At 33.8% G+C, this 19915-nt stretch overlaps 1 protein-coding gene and 1 pseudogene across 1 annotated transcript; both read left to right on the top strand.

Moving 5' to 3' along the window:
• The first annotated feature begins 1114 nt into the window (after nucleotides 1-1114).
• On the top strand, nucleotides 1115-3718 carry LOC143592469 (polyadenylate-binding protein-interacting protein 3-like). Its single transcript, XM_077072379.1, has 11 exons — nucleotides 1115-1353; nucleotides 1439-1576; nucleotides 1665-1798; nucleotides 1897-2087; nucleotides 2176-2353; nucleotides 2418-2615; nucleotides 2747-2810; nucleotides 2899-3116; nucleotides 3209-3355; nucleotides 3452-3550; nucleotides 3644-3718. The coding sequence occupies exons 1-11, from the start codon at nucleotides 1218-1220 to the stop codon at nucleotides 3716-3718; spliced, it is 1578 nt and encodes a 525-aa protein (XP_076928494.1). The 5' UTR covers nucleotides 1115-1217.
• A 13500-nt stretch (nucleotides 3719-17218) lies between these two features.
• On the top strand, nucleotides 17219-17798 carry LOC143592472 (mitochondrial import inner membrane translocase subunit TIM23-1 pseudogene; annotated as a pseudogene).
• Nucleotides 17799-19915: the final 2117 nt, after the last annotated feature.

Consider the following 19915-nt stretch of genomic DNA (forward strand, 5'->3'; position numbering starts at 1 on the left):
CAACACCATTGACTAAGCAGCCATAACTAATCCGATTGATGAGGGCATTTGTGACATTTAGCAGGCATTTTTAAGCATTCCTATGTGAAGAGATACAAAACCCTATTAAAATGCAGGTCTTGTTACTAACGTTCTGTCGTCTGTCCTAAACAAAAGTAGTCTTAAGATTGTGCCTTTTAAGCTATTGCTGGAATGGTTGATGCTTATTTATATAGGTACAAATTTAGGTTTTGTGTAAAAGATAATTTCGTCAAATTCAGTTGTATGATGTTAAACCTTATGGCCGTCATCTACCCACTGCCACTGCTGGTCAATTGCCAGTCAATGCAGGTCATATGGCAGCAGTTTCGTTGCTGCTGCCTTTTTCTGTTTTCGTTTCTTGTAGACAGCCGTGAGACTCCCTGATCATCTTCTCTTCTGCCATGATAACCGAAAACGAGCCTGGGCTTTGATACCACTTGTTAAGCAAGTATCAGGGATTCAGGGCTATCAAAAGTAAATAAAACAGAAAACGAGCAGCGGTGAAACTGCTGCTGTTTGATCGGTGTTGACTAGCAGTTGACCGTCAGTGTAGGTAGGCAGATGACGTCAATAGGGTTTGCAGCTGCAGCAGACAGAACAGAAACGTGATGATAAATACAATAATGAGATGTGGTATATATAGGCTAATGAGTTAGGGTCTTTCTAATGCAAAACTTGGAACAAAAGAAAAGATACTAAAATAAGTCGGCCAGTACTTGCAAATACCTGTTCTGACCAAAAATACCCATTAGGATTAGGGCTGGATGAAATCAGCCGTCCCATCCTAACGTAAATTAATGCTAACGATAGTATAACGTCTCATCACCAAATATGACTAGGGTGCCATATGAAAACAAATTTTAGCGTCAAGGGATGGTGCAAGAACATGAAATGCTTTGACATTTGATTTTTACACAAGGGAATGGAACACAATATCGAGTTCATCGTCATTGTATACAATTAGAAAGGAAACTGACCATCTCATTTGGATTGTCAGAGTTACTGATCTTGCTGTACATATACTTTTGTATGCTATTAATGAAAACAAATAGGAACTAACCATCAAGGTCCTTGATCTTTGTAGTTACATACAAATCACAGTCATGTTTTCTGTTTCAGTTACAAATCACCTCCGACACCTTTTAGCAGATCTTTTATGATTTTTTTGGCAGTTGTAATATAAATTCTGTTCAAGAATGAACCCGCAACAAGTCCCACAGTTCAGACCATCTGCAAATGGATTTATTCGTAGAAGAGGTGAAAAGGAAATGGGCACTAGAGTGGAAAATAAATTCCATCCTGGAAAATCAAATATCAGCAGATTGACATCAGGTACAAATTTCTTACATAACTGTCTTGTATTATAATGCCATCATATTAATTCCTGTTTTTCCATGTTTAGAAACTGAAAACAAAGGGGATATTGAGAGCCCGTCGCGTAATCGACTAGTTTACACAACAGCATGCCTCATAGGGCACCAGGTGGACGTACAGGTCACCGATGGATCTGTATTTACTGGAATATTCCATGCCACCAATGCTGAGAAAGATTTTGGTACCTCTTTAGCATTTATACTATTGTTAAAAACTTAAAATAATGCATAGTTGATTTTCTGAAGATATTATTGATTGCTGCTTTACAGGCGTAATCTTGAAAATGGCTCGTGTAACAAAGGCCGGTTCATCTCATGGACAGCAAAATAATTTAGATGTTCAAAACCCCCCTTCTAAAACTTTAATAATACCTGCAAAAGAACTTGTGCAGATTGCAGCTAAGGTTTTCTTTTATATTATCTTAAAAAATTCATACCCGTAAAGTTAAGCATACATGATGTTTTTATAGGTTTAGTTATATGTACATTTTTTTGGTGCCAGAGTATACCGGTGACTAGGGACGGGCTGATGAATGAACTTCAGCATGATCAACTGCAGGACATTTTGATAGACTCTAATATTTCTCAGTCCAGACATGTTGACTTGGAACGAGAGTTGGAACCGTGGGTCCCAGATGATGATAATCCAGAATGTCCTGAATTAGACAATACGTTTGATCATCACTGGCATAGGTTCTAGATTCTTATCTTCTGTTAGTTCTACTTGTAAAAGTTTTGTTTGTGTAATCATAAATAACACACTAATTGTGTATATTTTTAGGGGTTGGGATCAATTTGAAGCAAATGCAATATTATTTGGAGTTAAAAGTACATTTGATGAAGAACTCTACACAACAAAGCTTGATAGAGGTCCTCAAATGAGAGAGTTAGAAAAGGAAGCCTTAAGATTAGCTAGAGAAATCGAGGGTGAGGACACCCAAGATCTTCATTTAGCAGAAGTAAGTTTTTGCTTATTTACTGTTTTAGTTTTATGAATTCTTAAACCCTGTTTCTTGTGATTAGGAAAGAGGCATTCACTTTCATGACAAGTTTGATCTTGATGAAGAAACTAAATACTCATCTGTTTCTCGCGTGGTTGATGATAGTGGTTATGAGGAAAACGAAGACATATTTGATTCACAAAATAATGAAACGTTTGGAGATGCTTCTGATTCTATCCTGAACAACGGTTCTCAGTTATCATCAACTTTTTCATCATTGGTACATATATATGGATTTGTCATTAAATACAGGCTTGCATATTTTATGCCTTCTTTATATATTTTATATTTATTTTTTTCTGACCCATAATTTTAGTGCTATATGATTTGTGAGCATTCCATGTTATTCAGGTTGAGACTCTATCTTCTTCATTAAGTACTAGCAAAGACAATCAGTCTAATCAGCATGCTGAAAGTAATGAGAAACTTTATTGTGTATATTAATGACACATTATTTGGTCTTATCAATTTGCTTATAATTGTAAGTTTTATCTTATGTATAGATGAATCTGCGCATCCATATAAAGAAAGTGCTGATAAAGGACTTTTAGCGCCATCCAGTGTCTCATCTAAAGTTCAAGAAAAGTCGAATTCTAGTGAAGTATCATCCACCTCAGAATCTGGAAAAGCCACCCCTGCTGCAAGTGGGCCCGGGTTGTCCCCTAGTTCGTCAATGGGCTCTTTGACTTCAGAAAAGTCAACATTAAATCCTCATGCTAAGGTTAACATGAAATATCTTGTTTTTGTAGTTCTGTATGTACTAAAATAAGTTCCTTACATTTTTTACTTTTTTGTTTATTGTTATATTTTCAGGAATTTAAATTTAATCCAAACGCCAAGAGTTTTGTTCCGTCGTCATCGCCGTTACGGGCTGCATCTCCTGTATCTGATGGCAACTTTTACTATCAGGCTAATGTAGGCCTGGTCCCACATATGCATGGCATGCCTGTTGGCGTTGGAGTAAGTTGTCATTAGTAGTTACGAATGGAAATATTAGGTTTCTTGCAACTGATTCAAGCGTTAATTTTTTAAACCATTTGTGAATTTTTTTTATAGATGGGGCCCGCATTTCCGCCTCACCAGCCTGTTATTTTTGGTCCACAAGGAACGCCTTTGCAACCCCCACCGGCATATTTTAACCCGAACGGTCCACAGGTTTGTTGGTCTTTCCACTTGCTCTCTTTTTGTTTACCGGAGTGATTTTTTTTAACTTAATTTAACATGGGTAAAATGGTAATTCTGTTGCAGTATGGACAACAGATGCTATACGGTCAACCGGGGCAGGTGGTATACATGCCAACTTATCCGGTAAGAAAGACTTGACGTATTATTCGTCCACTCATTTTAATAGATCAATTACATGATTTACATCACAAGTTAAAGCTGTTGCGTTTACTTATAAAAAAAAATACCTTGGTATATAATAATGGCAAGAAACATGAAAGTTCATTACATTTTGGTGTAATACACTCCGAAAATTAAATTAAATAATATCAAATATACCCATTGGCCATGGAAATATTTAAATTTTGTAATACCCATTTTATTGAATACAATTTGTAATATGACCATAAATTTGAAAGCGTTTATATTTGATGTTGTGATATTTTGCTGGGTAAGCTTGATATTATATGATTATATCAACATTCCAATAATTTGTTTGTGGTTGTTTGTTAAACTGGGCTCTTTCGATATACTGTATGCACAAACTATCATACATGTGATAGCGTGACGTCTTTTATCTCATACAGGATATGCAGTATAAAGGACGAGACTTTTAAGTTGGTCAAACGATAGTGACGATCATCAGATTTTGTTACGCTGGTGGAAAGTGATACAGGTGTTTAACGAAAGGAATCCAGCGGAACGTTGAACAGCTCTAGGGACTTGGAACATGATTTGTACAGCTTAATCTTAACCTTAATTAGCCCTGCTTGCGGTGCGCACATATGATGTATATATGTGTGAACCCTCGGGTGGGCAAAAGTGAAATTGCACTAATTTTGACGTTATTTTACTAATCTCGTGAAAATAACGTTAAAAGTGACGGACGGTTAATCAGGCATCATGTAGTGGCGTTGATAGCTGAAAGATAAGGGTACATGCACCGATCAGCCGGTGTCCCGATGATTGAGTGCTATGTGCCTTATGTCCAAGGCTTGATGCAAAACTACTATCGAGCCGGGGGTCTCACCGGAAGCAGCCTCTCTATCCCTATGGGGTAGAGGTAAGGCTGCCTACATCTTACCCTCCTCAGACCCTACCATAGCTTTGCTATTGGTGGGATATACTGAGTACGATGATGAATCTTAACCTTAATTTTCTTTTCTTCGGGTGGTGTTTTTATTTAGATTGCGTTATTTGAACCACATAAATTTCGAAAGTACCTTTTTTTACTATTCTTTTGCTACTAATATCAAGGATCGTTTGTTTTCTTTTATGTAAATTGGATTTTGATTTGTAGAATATTTGATTAGCGTTTGGTGCATAACTAATTTTAAACACGCAACTGCAAAGGCCGTACTTTTATTTAAATAAAAAAAACGTATTGGCATTTTTTATATAATATCTTACCGTTCCAGTTTACCTTGTCGGTTTCAAAACAGAAAACTGAATCGCGAAACCCGGTTTTCAAACTGCAGATTGAACCTTATTACTTATGAACTGACTGACTTAGCTTGGTTTGGTTGATTCGGTCGATTTAATGCACCATTGATGATTTTTAACAAGTTGAAAGTTACTTGATTGACAAGCAAACGTATTTATAGAAACTGACGAATTTATATGGCTCTCGTTGAGGATTAGGTGTTAAATGCATTAAATCATGATGGGTTCTATTTCAATTGTGTCGTTGAATGTTTCTTACAATTGTTTGTTATTATGACAATTTCAAAAATCAAACAAGTGGTTTAGACTTTATATAATTCATGATGTAATCGATAAGCCGAATAATACTTCATTGTTTAACTAGGATAGAGTCCGTGTGATACACGGATGGTTAAAAACAACAAAAAAATTAAATTTATTTAGTAGTATACATGATAACATACGTTATAGATTCATAAGATATTAATAATGATAAACAAAATTTTATAATTCATAAAACTCTAAAAGCCTCTTTGAAAACAACATTGGATGTTAATTGTTTAATGATTTCTGGTATTAATTATAAGTGAATTAACAATATATCATTTATAACTCAAGAAATCCAACACAGTAACTACTTAATTGGAGTTGGTAAGCATTTTTAGTTTAAAACATGAGGTTTTGGGTTTGAGACTTGTATTATACAATAATTTGTTTTTCAAAACTTTACAAAGTGTTATCTTCATATGAAGATGGTTGTATTTGAAGAGAAACCAGGTCATGGGTTATAACATAACTAAACAGGTTCATGCTCCATATTGTTTTTAGAAGAAGAGATGATAAAATAGGAAATTGCTCACATGACATCTATGTGGAAGCCCTAGAATGATGACATGTGAAAAAATAATGTTGCTTTAATATATAGTTAGATTAAATAAGATATTTTATAGATGTGATGCTTTATCTACATATTAACCAATGTAACATATTCTTTAAAAAGATCACCAATGGGTTTGAATCAAACATAAATTAAAATGTGCTATCAAACAGTGTAATTATATGCACATCTAGTGCAATTACACTATATACAAAACACTGCATACCAAACAAGTACTTTACATATCATTTTTATTTACTTATTTGATTGATTTTGATTTATTTAGGAAAATTGGTTTTTATTGGTCCCAACTATTCCATTTTTGTCGGCGCTGGTCCCAACTTTTCATTTTGGCTGGCAACGGTCCCAACTTTAATATTCGTTTCTTCCACCAGTCCGCGACTGATGAAGCACTAACTCCATTATGTTTTTGCTTACGTGTCAATCTGAGTTGTTAAAAAAATCTTACGTGGCAGCCACCGTGGATTATTGTATATAATAATACAGGTTCATTCATAATTCTGCAAACCCTAGAAATCCAATTGATTAATCCAATCCATGTTTGTTAAAATTAAGTTAGGGTTTTTGAATAGTGGATTAAAATGATTCAAAACCATGTTTTAATTACCTCGAATGATGCCGGGAAAGGGGAGAACGAAGTTGGCCGAAGCTCCCAGCTTGGAGGAAGGATTACGGGGTTAAAGAGGATATATCAGTGAGATTTGAGAAGATGAGCAAGTTTAGCTTGGTGTGTGGGTCCTACTTATACTAGTAATTGCGATGAAATTCATTAATCAGTATTAATTGCTTATGGCCGATTTTCCGGTGAAGGTTACGGGAATTAGTTCGACGGTTAAGGCGTTAAAATATAATTAGAATGTTAATTATTGTTGTTTATTACCGTCTAACTACGTTATTCTAAATTAACGGGTTAAGAACGACTGAAATGGGGGTGTTTTTTGGTGGTCGGAGCCTCACGCCGGGAATACGGGCTACAGGGGGGTTGGGTTATTTTCTATTAATTTAATATATTTCAAATTTATAATTTCAGTTTAGACCCTAAAGTTTGAGGTTATATTAAGTATAAATCAATAATCCACGATGGTTGCCACGTAAGATGTTTTTTGACAACTCAGATTGACATGTAAGCAAAAACATAACGGAGTTAGTGCTCCGTCAGTCGCGGACTAGTGGAAGAAACGAATATTAAAGTTGGGACCGTTGCCAGCCAAAATGAAAGTTGGGACCAGCGCCGATAAAAATGAAATAGTTGGGACCAATAAAACCCAATTTTCCATTTATTTAATACTATGTTAGAGCCCGTGCTGCACACGGTATAAAATATAATAAAGTAAAAAAATATTATATGTAATACGTAAATTCAGTTATTTTATATAATAGTTTATATTTATAAGCTTTTAATAAGTTTTTGATATATTTAATTATTTATACACTATTAATTTTAAGTTGCAAACTAAACCTTCATGTTTGATTTATTTTAGAAATAAAAACATTCATACCATATTCTAGTGGAATGTTTATAATTCCATCACATATTGGAAGGAAAGTGAATTCCTTTAATTAAAGAAAAGATTTCTCGTTTAAATACCTTCACTTAATAATCAAATACAATTATAGATGGAATGTTTATCAATTCCATTTCCAATTCCCATAAAATACATGAACAAAACCTGCCCTAACACTATATAATTTCAAATTTATATAAATAATTTCCAAACATTATTTAACAAAAAACATTAAAGGAAAATAAAAAAAGTTATCAAAATATTAAACATGTAAACTTGTGGTTAGGAGTTTATATTCATAATAACCATTTAACTACTAAATAATTTCCATTAATTAAACGTTTAAAGTTTATGGGTTACAATTTTAAAGTCATAATAACCATTTTATATAGACTTTTAATATTAGTGGTTAAAAGATTAACTGTCACACCCCAACCTAAGGTGAAAATGTCGGGGCGTGATCCGATTGCTCACAGCTCAAAGATACTATCATAATTATAAATGACAATATTTAATTAATTATTTTATTCAAATAATACACACAATAATCAAAACCACAAAGACAATTTAAATAAATAAATATAACAAGTTTAAATCCAAGTTTGTCTTCATTATAACACTAAGGTCTTTCTAAGCGTCCATACTTCAACTTCAAACAACCTGCATATGTGTAGAAAATGGAGTTTTGTTAACAAATATGTTGAGTGAGTCTATCACCAAGTTTTGAAACCAAAAATAATGCCAATATAATAAATAAGCAAAACGTAATAAATGCGGTAATGAGATCAAACCATAAGCAAATAGATTGTCGACCAAACCATTGCCAAGCGAATCAGGCTCCGGTAAATCAACCATGAGCAAATAAATAGAATAAGACCGTTGCAAAGTGAATCGGGTGATGGTCAATAGAATGAGAACCCTCTCCAAGGGGATATGTCAAACGATTGCATACAAAGACAAATTAGCACATAAGTAGATTTGATTAATCACACACAATTACACGTTTGCTATTTGTGATATGTATGTATATATAGATATGTATGTATAGTATGATATACGCATATGTCCCCAAAACGTTTGTGAAAATCGAGTAAAATAGGGGAATGATAAAACTCACCTTAGATTAAAGGCAAGTGAGTATAATTAAGAATAAACGAGTCAACGGATAAGCGAGTCGTCCAATACGCGTCAACCGAGATAACAGATCAGAAGCTGAAACTTTGTGATATGAAACTATAAATAAAAACGAAATTAATGCCACTGGAATCAATCCAAACGGATGAGTAGAACTCTAGTTATGTTGAATTAAACGTTTTAAGTGAGCTGGTACCGAACAGCGATTCGGAAGTCGGGGTTTTGGTCAATAGCCTTAAAATTTCGTTACGAGAATAAAAGTCTTCTGGACCAAACATTGAATCCGACCAGAAGTATGAGAAAACTTTAAGTCAAACTAGTTGACTATTTTGTTCTTTAACGAGTTTTAAACGATTTGACCAGTCAACACCCTTCAACCACCGAAATTGATTGAAGGTTATGGACTAGGTAATATATATGAATGATTTATATGTTTACAACTTACCCGAAAAGTGAAAGAATCAACAGAAACGATGAGTCAAAGGTCCATACGTATGCAAAGTCAACCGGTTATGAACGTATCTTCAACCAATAAGCAAAAACCGAAGAGTTTGAGGAGGGTCAGAGAAGGGTGACGGCTGAGAGTAGTGTTTTAGGGTTTAGGGATGATTTTTGGTAGAGAAATAATGATATGTTTATATAGGATACACTAAATCGATCTAAATATGACAACTTACTCGTTTAAGAACCGAATGGGCCTTTAATGATTAAATCATTGTTATAAGCTGTAAATTTCGTTCTTGATCAAGGGGTTATGTATATGGACATGTATTGGTAGTTTTATTAGTTTTCTTGGAGCTTAATTCACACGATTTATGCCTAAAATAAGTGATTTGCATGCTAAAAACGAATTAGGAAACAAAATAATCAATTAATAACAAAATTGAACCAATTAATAATAAAAATTCGTTTTTAATATTTAAGTTAAGAAAATGGGCATGTTATAATATTATATAACTTATCTTGGGCATATGTTTCGAGATTTGGGTCAAAAGTAGTCCATGTGCTTTTATAAATGTGATTTTTATCCGTTTTAACTGATTTTAAGTGTTTTTAAGAACTATTTGGCATAAATGAAAGTTATGAAATTATAAAATAGGTTATACCAAGTTAAATATCAATAAATACAAGTTTTAAATAGTTCAAAAGATCAGAATTACATTCTCGAATCGGTTTAAACAAATACGAAAAATCCGAAATGTTACATTAACGTTACACTAAGTTGTGATAATATTGAACCAAAAGTTGTTTTCTATCAAAATATTATTAATAAACTTATAAGAGCTATAAATGAAAACAAACAACTGTAAAAAATATCATTTTTTATTTAATCTTACTAATCTATTAAAGCAATACAATATGTACATATGACATTCACCTAGAAAAAAAAAGAAACTCTCAAATTCAAAAACACAACAAAAAAAACAAAGTATTGTCTTTATTTTTCACCAAATGGTGATTAACCATTAATTTTCAAATTTCTTCAATTTTGTGTGATTCAAAGCATGTCCATTTCATTAAGCACTGTGATGTTTTTGATTCTCCATTTACATGTTAAAATGATGAAACGATTACTATAAGATTAATGGTATTTCATATTGAATAACTAATCATTAAATGCTTGAAAAATTGGCTGAAGAACTTACGTACTTGCACATAGTGGCTTCTGACATCAATAGAAATGATAGAATTGATGAAGAATGTGTTCTAGTCGTGTAATCTTATATGGTGATGTAATTAGCAGTTTATTTTTGTTAAACTTGGTAAACATAGAAATTATTTGAAACATAATTTGATTTGAAGACTAATAAGCATAAATTAAGGAAAAATAAGAGTCAACAGTTTCAATTTATGAGTAATATGCATAAGTTAAGGACTTGAGGCAAAAACGTATTTTTATTTTAGTAACCATTATTTGTTTTACAATTATGTTAATTTGATTTATAAGTATAACAATTTAGTTATTTTTGTAATTATATATAAAAATGATAATTTATTATAGAATATAGACTGATTTGAGATTTCAACACACACACACATACATATATATATATATTAGAATCATGGAAAATTGGAAATAAATAATCCCACCTTTTGTGTATTGGTCGATAATAATCCCACCTTTAAAAATCACTACAAATGGTCCCACCTTTCAACTATTTTTGTCACAATGGTCCTTCGTTAAAAAATACTTAACGTCGTTAAGTTTTTTCCTAGTTTCAAATCGATGTTTTAGGGCTTTTGATCGGAAGAAGGATAGGAGTCGACCGATGTAAAACTTATCTCGAAATGGTGATCCAAACGGCGAAACAATGTTTCAATTCGGGTACTTGAATTTCCAATTAACAAAAATCAAGTCATTGGATCACCGTTTCGAGATAAGTTTTACATCAGTCGACTCATATCGTTATTCCGATCAAAAGCCTTAAAACATCAGTTTGAAACTAGGGAAAAAACATAACGACGTTAAGTATTTTTAATCGGAGGACCAGTGAGACAATAATAGTTAAAAGGTGGGACCGTTGCTAATGATTTTTAAAGGTGGAATTATTATCGGCCAATACACAAAAGGTTGGATTATTTATTTCCAATTTTCCTATAATCATTTATAAGTTACATTTAGGTGTTTCCAAATATAAGAAGATAATTAGATAATGATATAAAGTCTCAAAGTTAAGAATTGATTTGATTTCAATAATATTTTATGAATTTAGAATTTAATTTAAATATTAATGAGATGGATAAAATATAAAAGGCAATTGATTATGTGCATCTTATGTGGATAACCTAGATGAATGCCATGTGGACACATGGTTTTACTTTAATATATTAGTAAGATGCATAAGTTAAGGACTTAAGGCAAAAACATATTTTTATTTTAGCAACCATTATTTGTTTTACAATTATGTTAATTTGATTTATAAGTATAACAATTTAGTTATTTTTGTAATTATATATAAAAATGATAATTTATTATAGAATATAGACTGATTTGAGATTTCAACACACACACATACATATACATACATATATATATATATATATATATATATATATATATATATTAGAATCATGGAAAATTGAAAATAAATAATCCCACCTTTTGTGTATTGGCCGATAATAATCCCACCTTTAAAAATCACTATCAATGGTCCCACCTTTCAACTATTTTTGTTTCAGTGGTCCTTCGTTAAAAAATACTTAATGTCGTTAAGATTTTACCTAGTTTCAAATCGATGTTTTAGGGCTTTTGATCGGAAGAAGGATAGGAGTCGACCGATGTAAAACTTATCTTGAAATGGTGATCCAAACGACGAAACAATGTTTCAATTCGGGTGCTTGAATTTCTAATTAACAAAAATCAAGTCATTTGAATCACCGTTTCGAGATAAGTTTTACATCAGTCGATTCATATAGTTCTTCCGATCAAAAGCCCTAAAACATCAGTTTGAAACTAGGGAAAAAACATAACGACGTTAAGTATTTTTTAACGGAGGACCCAGTGAGACAAAAATAGTTAAAAGGTGGGACCGTTGCTAGTAATTTTTAAAGGTGGGATTATCATCGGCCAATACACAAAAGGTTGGATTATTTATTTCCAATTTTCCTAGAATCATCTATAAGTTACATTTAGGTGTTTCCAAATATAAGAAGATAATTACATAATGATATAAAGTCTCAAAGTTAAGAATTGATTTGATTTCAATAATATTTTGTGAATTTAGAATTTAATTTAAATATTAATGAGATGGATAAAATATACAAGGCAATTGATTATGTGACATCCTATGTGGATAACCTAGATGAATGACATGTGGACACATGGTTTTGCTTTAATATATTAGTAAGATGAATATTTTTCCCTCTCTTTTTTTATATTATTTTACGTCCCATAGGTTTGATCCCTTAGAACTGGACTCATTTTCTCATTGAGCGAAGGGTACGAAATAAATCAGATTGATTAAAAGCACTAGGTGAAATATTTGTTTTTTTCCCCTCTTCCTCTATCCCAAAGGTATAGTGTTTGAATCAATTGAGAACCTTTTCTCTTGTTTGAATCGATATTATTCAATTTCAATTCCTTCCCGATACCTCTAAATATCGAATTGGATCCTAAATTGTCGGGTTAGTGTGAGCTTATCCATGCGGTTATGCACTCTTCGAATAGAAATCCGTTTCTGAAAGATCCTTGCTTTCGTGCAACACCATTTAGTCTATTTGTATATATAATTACAATAGCTGATTTGCATGTTTAGTACGCTAATATAGTAATGTAGTATCATTTGGGTTGAGTGGTTAAAACATCCCATGTTAACTTTTATTTATGTTTCTTTTTCCTCAAGTGTAGTTTCCTAGTTTCTTGCTAGTCACGAAGTGTTTAACATGTTTGTTAATCTTTAAAGAGTTAAGTGTTATTTTCATACCCGTGATTTTTTCAATTACGCAATTTTAGTATCATTTTTGAATTTATTGCAAATGGCTACTTCAGTTTTCTAAAACTTACAATTTTATTGCTTTTCTCTAACCCCACTTATTTTTGTCCTTCAAAGGTACTTTGGTAATTTCGTTATTTTCTTTATTTTTCTAAATCATCCACTGAAGAGTATGATTTAGCTCTGAATCCCTTGGTTCACTCAAAAACCCAATAATAATAATCTTCATATTCAATCACAGTAAACCATGGCATCAATGGTTTCCACCAACGGAATCTAACTCACTCCTTCATCATCCCATGGATATCAAAGACAAGTTATTCTTTACTTACACACTCTTAATCTTCAACTTTTCATATATTTCCACCACTTATACGGACGAAAATTCATATCCAACACTACTTATAAACCTACCGAATCAACACATATCTCAATTAGGTAAGATTGATGAGCTGAATTTTGGTAATTTTGTAATTACCAAAGTGCTCTTAACTTAACTGAGAAAAATAGACAAAGTTAAGAGAAAAATACTAAAATTGCAAGTTTTAGAAAACTGAAGTAGTCATTTACAGTAAATTCAAATACAGTAATAAAGTTGAGTAATTGAACCAACCATAAGGGGGGTGTTTGGTAGAGGGAATTGAGGGGTGAGAAATGGAATTGGAAAGAATTCTCTTGTTTTTTTATGAAAGAAAGAGGCGAGAAATGGAAATAAACCATTTCAATTTCTCTGATTTTGTTTCTCTACAAAAAGCGGAGAATTGGATTTCTGGGTTTCATTTCTCAGCCTCACGCCTCTCCCTGCCATCTGAGCTTGCCGCGTTTCACCGGACCAACAAAACCACTGGTAACAATTGCTTTATCTTCAACGGATTCAAACTATCCATAATCTGTATAGTATCTTCAACCAACTTGTCTTCCCCCAAAACCTAGCACCAGAGGACTCTCGTCTTCGTATTCGTCTTCTTCTTCCACACAAAAGCTTCATCGCAGCAGGTATGCTTTCAACTCTCAACTCTCAACTCTCAAATTCATCTAATCCAGTTTTCGAGCAGTTTCTATAGATTATTATAACTTTGAATTTGTTGATTAGTACGCATTTTGCTTTGAATATCATATTAAACGTTACCGATTCAGAAGGTACGCCATTACATGTGCTTGTTGACTTAATTGACGTGTAGTTTGACTGATGTTGATTATAGATGCTTAACTTTTGCGCCTTTTGCACATTTTGCAATATCGTTGTTGTGAAAAACGTGGCTGATTTCACTGAGTTTGATTGGAGATTCATATATCTAGGTTAAATTGAGTTTAGGTATGAAGATTGTGTTATTTGGGGGAAATGTGAATATCATATGCATTGAAATGTTTAGCGGATAGTAAACACTGTTTGATTTAATTGAAATGCAGAATAAGCTATAAACGAACCAGAAAGAAGTTCGTTTATGTCCGTCTGTTTAATAAATGAACCGGAGATGAACAAAAAACTTTCGTTCGGTAAGCTTAACGGATCAACATGGACCGAGGCCGCGTTCGTTCAATAGTGTTCGTGAACGTTCGTTAATGATTATACTTTTTGAAGTTAATATGTAATCGTTTATGTTCGTTTGTTCATTAGAGTCGTTTATGTATGTTTGTTTATTAATGTTCATTAGTGTGTGTTAGTGTTTGTTTGTCCATTACTGCCCATTAATGTTCATTAGTGTCTGTTAGTGTTCGTTTGTCCATTACTGTCCATTAATGTTTATGTGTTCGTTTGTCCATTAGTGTCCATTAGGGTCCATTAGTGTTTGTTTGTCCGTTAGCGTCCGTTTACAATATTAACGAACGGACACAAATGGACACGAACAAACTCAATTCCTTAATGGACGGACACAGACAAGAATTTTTGTTTGGTGGAGTGTTCGTGAACCGCCCGTTTGTCCAACAAAAGCTTAACGGACGAACATGGACAATGTCTCGTCCGGTTCGGTTCGGTCGTTTACAGCCCTATGCACAAATGTCATTGCTGTTTAATTTAGTGTATTTCTTATATATGATTTATTATTGACTCTTACAACAATGATATTTGTGATTTTTTAATTTAAATCAAACAGTGCTTTACTAGCCTCCAAACAGTTCAATACATATCATACGCATTAGTCATTGACTGAAATCAGTAAAAACAGTGATGTTTCACACGACGATAAGATCACGAATTGTGAAACATTACGTTTTTTACCGATTTCAATCAAAGATTAATGCCAATGATATGTATGGAACTGTTTGGACATTGGAGGCTAGTAAAAAACTGTTTGATATAATTGAAATGCACAAATGCCATTGTTGTTAAAGCCAAAAATAATATATAATAAAGACACAAAATGAAACAAAAATGACATTTGTGCATTTCAATTAAATCAAACAGTGTTTTACTAGCCTCTAAACAGTTTCGTAGATATCATTGACATTTCTCCCAAATAATGCAATCTTCGTGTCTAGAGTCTAAGAGTCAATTTGGACTGAATCTCTGATCGAAATCAGTAGAAACGGTGATGTTTCTCACGACGATAAGATCGCGAAATGTGCGAAACTTTAGCATCTACAATCTAGATAAATGAAAGTACACTTCAAGAAAGTCAATCATCACTTGTAGTCATGCAGGTTCTGAATTGGCAATGTTTGTTATCATTTTCACTGAAATGCACAAATGGTATTGTTATCTGATAATTTGATTTAGTGTGTTTCTTGACATGATTAAGTATTCGTCTGCTAGATGTTGTTTAGTTGGATCATGGATGTATTCACATCTGTTTGTTTGATTAAAGCTCTTGATTTCATGTCATTTTAGTAATATTAAAGTTTCTCATATTGTGTTATTAATTTCTGCTGTTTGGATGTAGATACAGTTGAGTTCATATCAGGTAACTTTTGATGGACCAGGTATGATAATGCATTCCAACTTTTTATGTAAGATATATCAGATGTGTTGCTTCAGTAGATTTTAATATGTTTATAAAACTGTAGTATGAGAAGGTTGAGAAGATTGGTGAAGGAACGTATGGTGTGGTTTACAAGGCGCGTGACAAACTTACCAATGAAACAATTGGCTTGTTTTGATAAGTGGTTTAAAGGTTTTAAAGGACAGTGTTCAAGTCTTGTTTGGGTTTATTTATTGTTAGTAGGCTTCAAGATGCACTCAAATGCTTATTCATTATAACAAAAGTACATGTCAAATCTGAGAATTAGTATCTTTTTACAGTTTCATTGCATTTTGTTGATTATTTCAATAATTGTGACACTTTATTTTCTATGTGTTTATTTTTATTTGTTTTCCTTCATTATTTTGCAATCATTGATATACATTCTTCATTTCAGGCCCTTTTAAGATCAATGGTGTTCCTTTGAGGCGAGTGAACCAATTATACGTTATCGCCACATCAACAAAGGTTGATATTTCAGGGATAAATGTGGAAAAGTTTGATGACAAGTACTTTGGAAAGAAGGTCGAGAAGAAAAAGAAGAAAGGAGAGGGTGAGTTTGGTAAAGATGTGGATCTAGGACGTTCTTTTCTTGCGTTGACAATAGAAGAGAAAATTATGTTTTGTATGTGAATTGGTTTTAACTATGGTTGATGTTTTTTTCTTAAAAACTATGTTTTGTATGTGAATTGGTTTGATCAATACATATTTTGGTTGGAATTTATGCATCTTTTTATATGTTTTTTATTTTTTAATAAATATTTGTTATGAAAAAAATACTTGTGCTAATGATAAAGTTGATATAATTCTCTGTTTATTTTCTATGTACCAAACAAGAGAAATGATTCTCAGCTATATTTCTCTACTGAAATCTCTGTACTACCAAACAGAACAGTCAATTCTCATTCTCCAGACCAATTCCCTTTCTCTGCAATTCCATTTCTCTATTCCATTTCTCTACAATTCCATTCTCTGTACCAAACACCCCCTAAGTATAAAAATAACACTTAACTCATCTTAAAAAAATAAGGGCAAAATTGGAATTTTCCCAAAATGTAAAAAGAACAAGGGCAAAATTGGAATATAGTTCATAGAATATTCTAAAGCAAGCATTGACATAAATACTAATAATAATAAAAACCGGTCTACCGCCTAACCACAAGCCAAACCACTGAACCTTCTCGCGTGACCCGAAAGCCTCTCGTCTCTTCTTCCTCCTTTTACTTTTCACCAGATTCAATCCCAAAACCCTAATTTCAACATCAAACCCTAATCCCCAAATCACCCAATCAATCAATCAACACCACCACCACCATGTCTTACACCCCCAGATCTCCAAACCCTAACCAATCCGACGACGACACCCACAGCCGCCGCCTCTACAACCCATACAAAGACCTCAACATCCCCTCACAAACCCTATACAAACTCCCAACGGCACCGGAGTACCTCTTCCAAGAAGAATCCATCGCTCAACGCCGCTCATGGGGCGAGAATCTGACGTACTACACCGGCATCGGCTACCTCGGCGGTTCAATTATCGGTGCAGGTAAAGGTTTGAAGGAAGGCGTCAAGGCCTTCGAACCGGCTGACTCGGTCAAGATCAAAGTGAACCGGTTGTTGAACTCGTCGGGGAAGGTCGGGGGTAAGTACGGTAACCACGCGGGGATTATCGGGTTATTGTATGCAGGTATGGAGAGCGGAATGGTGGCGGTGAGGGATACGGATGATATTATCAATAGTGTGGTGGCCGGGTTGGGGACGGGGGCGCTTTATAAGGCGGCGGCGGGGCCGAGGTCTGCGGCAGTGGCGGGGGCGATTGGGGGGATTGCGGTGGGGGTTGCAGTCGCGGGGAAGCAGGTGTTGAAGAGGTATGTACCGATTTGAGGTGTCGGTGTGCGAGCGGGATGAGATGAGGTGAAGTTTTGATTTATATTTGGGAAAGATGATAATTGAATTGTTTGTAGGAGTGGTTTAAGTTTATGATATTGAATTTGATGATTTGAAGAATATTTTGTGGTAACGCAAAAGTTGCATAATTTTGGTCAATGTTAAGGGTTTGGTGATATGAATAAATTCATGTCGTCGTTGATGTGAACATTGTATTACGGTTTAATGTAGCTTATTTGCTTGATCTTTATTTGTTCATGTTAGTCTGCATAAAAGGTTTGTGTTTTGCGTAATTCTAAATTGATGTTTAAGGGGATTGGGATTAGGGGGGCAAGCGAGCTGAGCTACTCGAGATTGGCTCGTTAAAAAGCTCGATCAAGCTGAGCTTAATCGAGCCCAAGCTCGAGCCTAAAAGTAAGCTTATTTAACAAACGAGCCCGAGCTTTGCTTATCGAGCTTGAGCCGGCTCGCGAGCCCAAACGAGCCTGCAATTTATATAATTTTTTACACTATATATTTAATAATTATTAATTAATTTATATAATGTTAAGAAAAAATAAATAAACATAACTAAATAATATATATTATTTTATACATACAATTATAATAGAAAAAAATATATAAAAATAATTGATAAATAGTAAACGAGCCGAGCCAAGCTCGAGCTCTGTGTATGTTAAACAGTTAAACGAGCCGAGCTCGAGCCTAGTTGAGCTCGGGCTCGGCTTGGCTCGTTTGCACCCCTAATTGGGATCATATGTTATGGCATAATGCTACTCTTATAGCCTGTTAGGGTTGTCTGTATTTGCACTTTTGGCATAGTTTAGGGGTTTGCTGTTTGAAGACTCATCTGTTAATCTGATATTTTGGCCAGTGTTATCTTATTAGTCGCGTTCCGTGCTGAAGTATGTTAACCTTGTAATCCACTTAGGCGTCTTGTTGTAGACTTGTAGTCTAGTGCCTGGGCGTTTTAGTGCCAAATCACCAAGTTTAGCAGCTGAACACTGTGTCGTGCAAAAGAAAGAGGCGCTACCACGCTTCTTCATTTCTTTCCGTTTGTGTTGGCGCCCAAAGTGCTTTAATGGTGGGGTCCACCTCCACTAACAACCAATCACAACTTTATGGTTTTTTGGTTTTCTTTATTATCGTGCTAAACCTTAACGCGCTTGTTAAAGTATGTGTTAGCTAATGCCTACGTGGGCGTTGGCGTGTTGTAATTCTCTCTAGTTAAACCATAACACGCAGCCTTACATCTCCACAGTGCTTGGTAGAAATAAAGATAGTTAGAAACAGAGTGGGTTATATGTAGAAATGAAGATAGTTAATAACAGAGTCGGGTATATAACAGCTTTATGTATTATAAAAGGTACTAGTGTTTATATGGTTACCGCAGTTTTCTGCTAACATTTGGTTATTTATATTGTATTCAATGTTTCTATATATCTTATATTGAACATTGAAGATGAAGATTCTGGGTCTGATCTTCAGATTTTGTTTTTCTTTTTTGGTGTAAAGAACTTGTATGCATGAAGTTATGATCCTAAGTGAGAACCATGTTATATAGTTGTATCTTTTGTTTTAACTTCATTATATCTGTCGAACACTATGCTATATTATACGGTTTTAATTTTTTTCAATTTAAAGTCTTAAGATTTTGGTTGGCAATTGTGAGGTTTATTAGCAGTTTTTTGTAGACATTTCACTCGCCATGTAAGCGTCAATGTCATCAGGATTGTTTTGCATCATTTTTGTACATTAAAACGCATGCTTCATCAGGAATACACGTAGAAAGCAATAACTTATCTAAGGCTATGTGTTATGGCTTAACTAAAATGTGCATAGCGCCTTGTCACGTAGGTAATGGGCTTTAACTAAATCATTCTTTAACAAGCTCGTGGTCTTACTAAACGAAAACATATATGATTGGTTGGTTTGGTGCGGACTGTAGACCACGTCTCTTTTTGGTTAAATAAAGATAGAAACAGAGTGGGGCATATGTAGAATTAAAGATAGTTAGAAACAGAGTCGGGTATATAACCACTTCACGTATTATAGTTAAGTGGTACCGGTGTTTATATGGTTATCACAGTTCTTTGCTAAAATTTGGTCATGTA

Source organism: Bidens hawaiensis, unplaced genomic scaffold, assembly GCF_021521415.1.
Source record: "Bidens hawaiensis isolate Kalapana, Puna unplaced genomic scaffold, B.hawaiensis_p1.1 tig00040815_1, whole genome shotgun sequence".
Lineage (NCBI taxonomy): Eukaryota > Viridiplantae > Streptophyta > Magnoliopsida > Asterales > Asteraceae > Bidens > Bidens hawaiensis.

Coding starts and splice junctions, on each gene's coding strand:
- LOC143592469 (XM_077072379.1), top strand. CDS start 1,218: ATGAACCCGCAACAAGTCCCACAGTTCAGACCATCTGCAAATGGATTT. Junction 1,354..1,438: donor TATCAGCAGATTGACATCAG/GTACAAATTTCT, acceptor CTGAAAACAAAG/GGGATATTGAGAGCCCGTCG. Junction 2,811..2,898: donor GTCTAATCAGCATGCTGAAA/GTAATGAGAAAC, acceptor TCTTATGTATAG/ATGAATCTGCGCATCCATAT.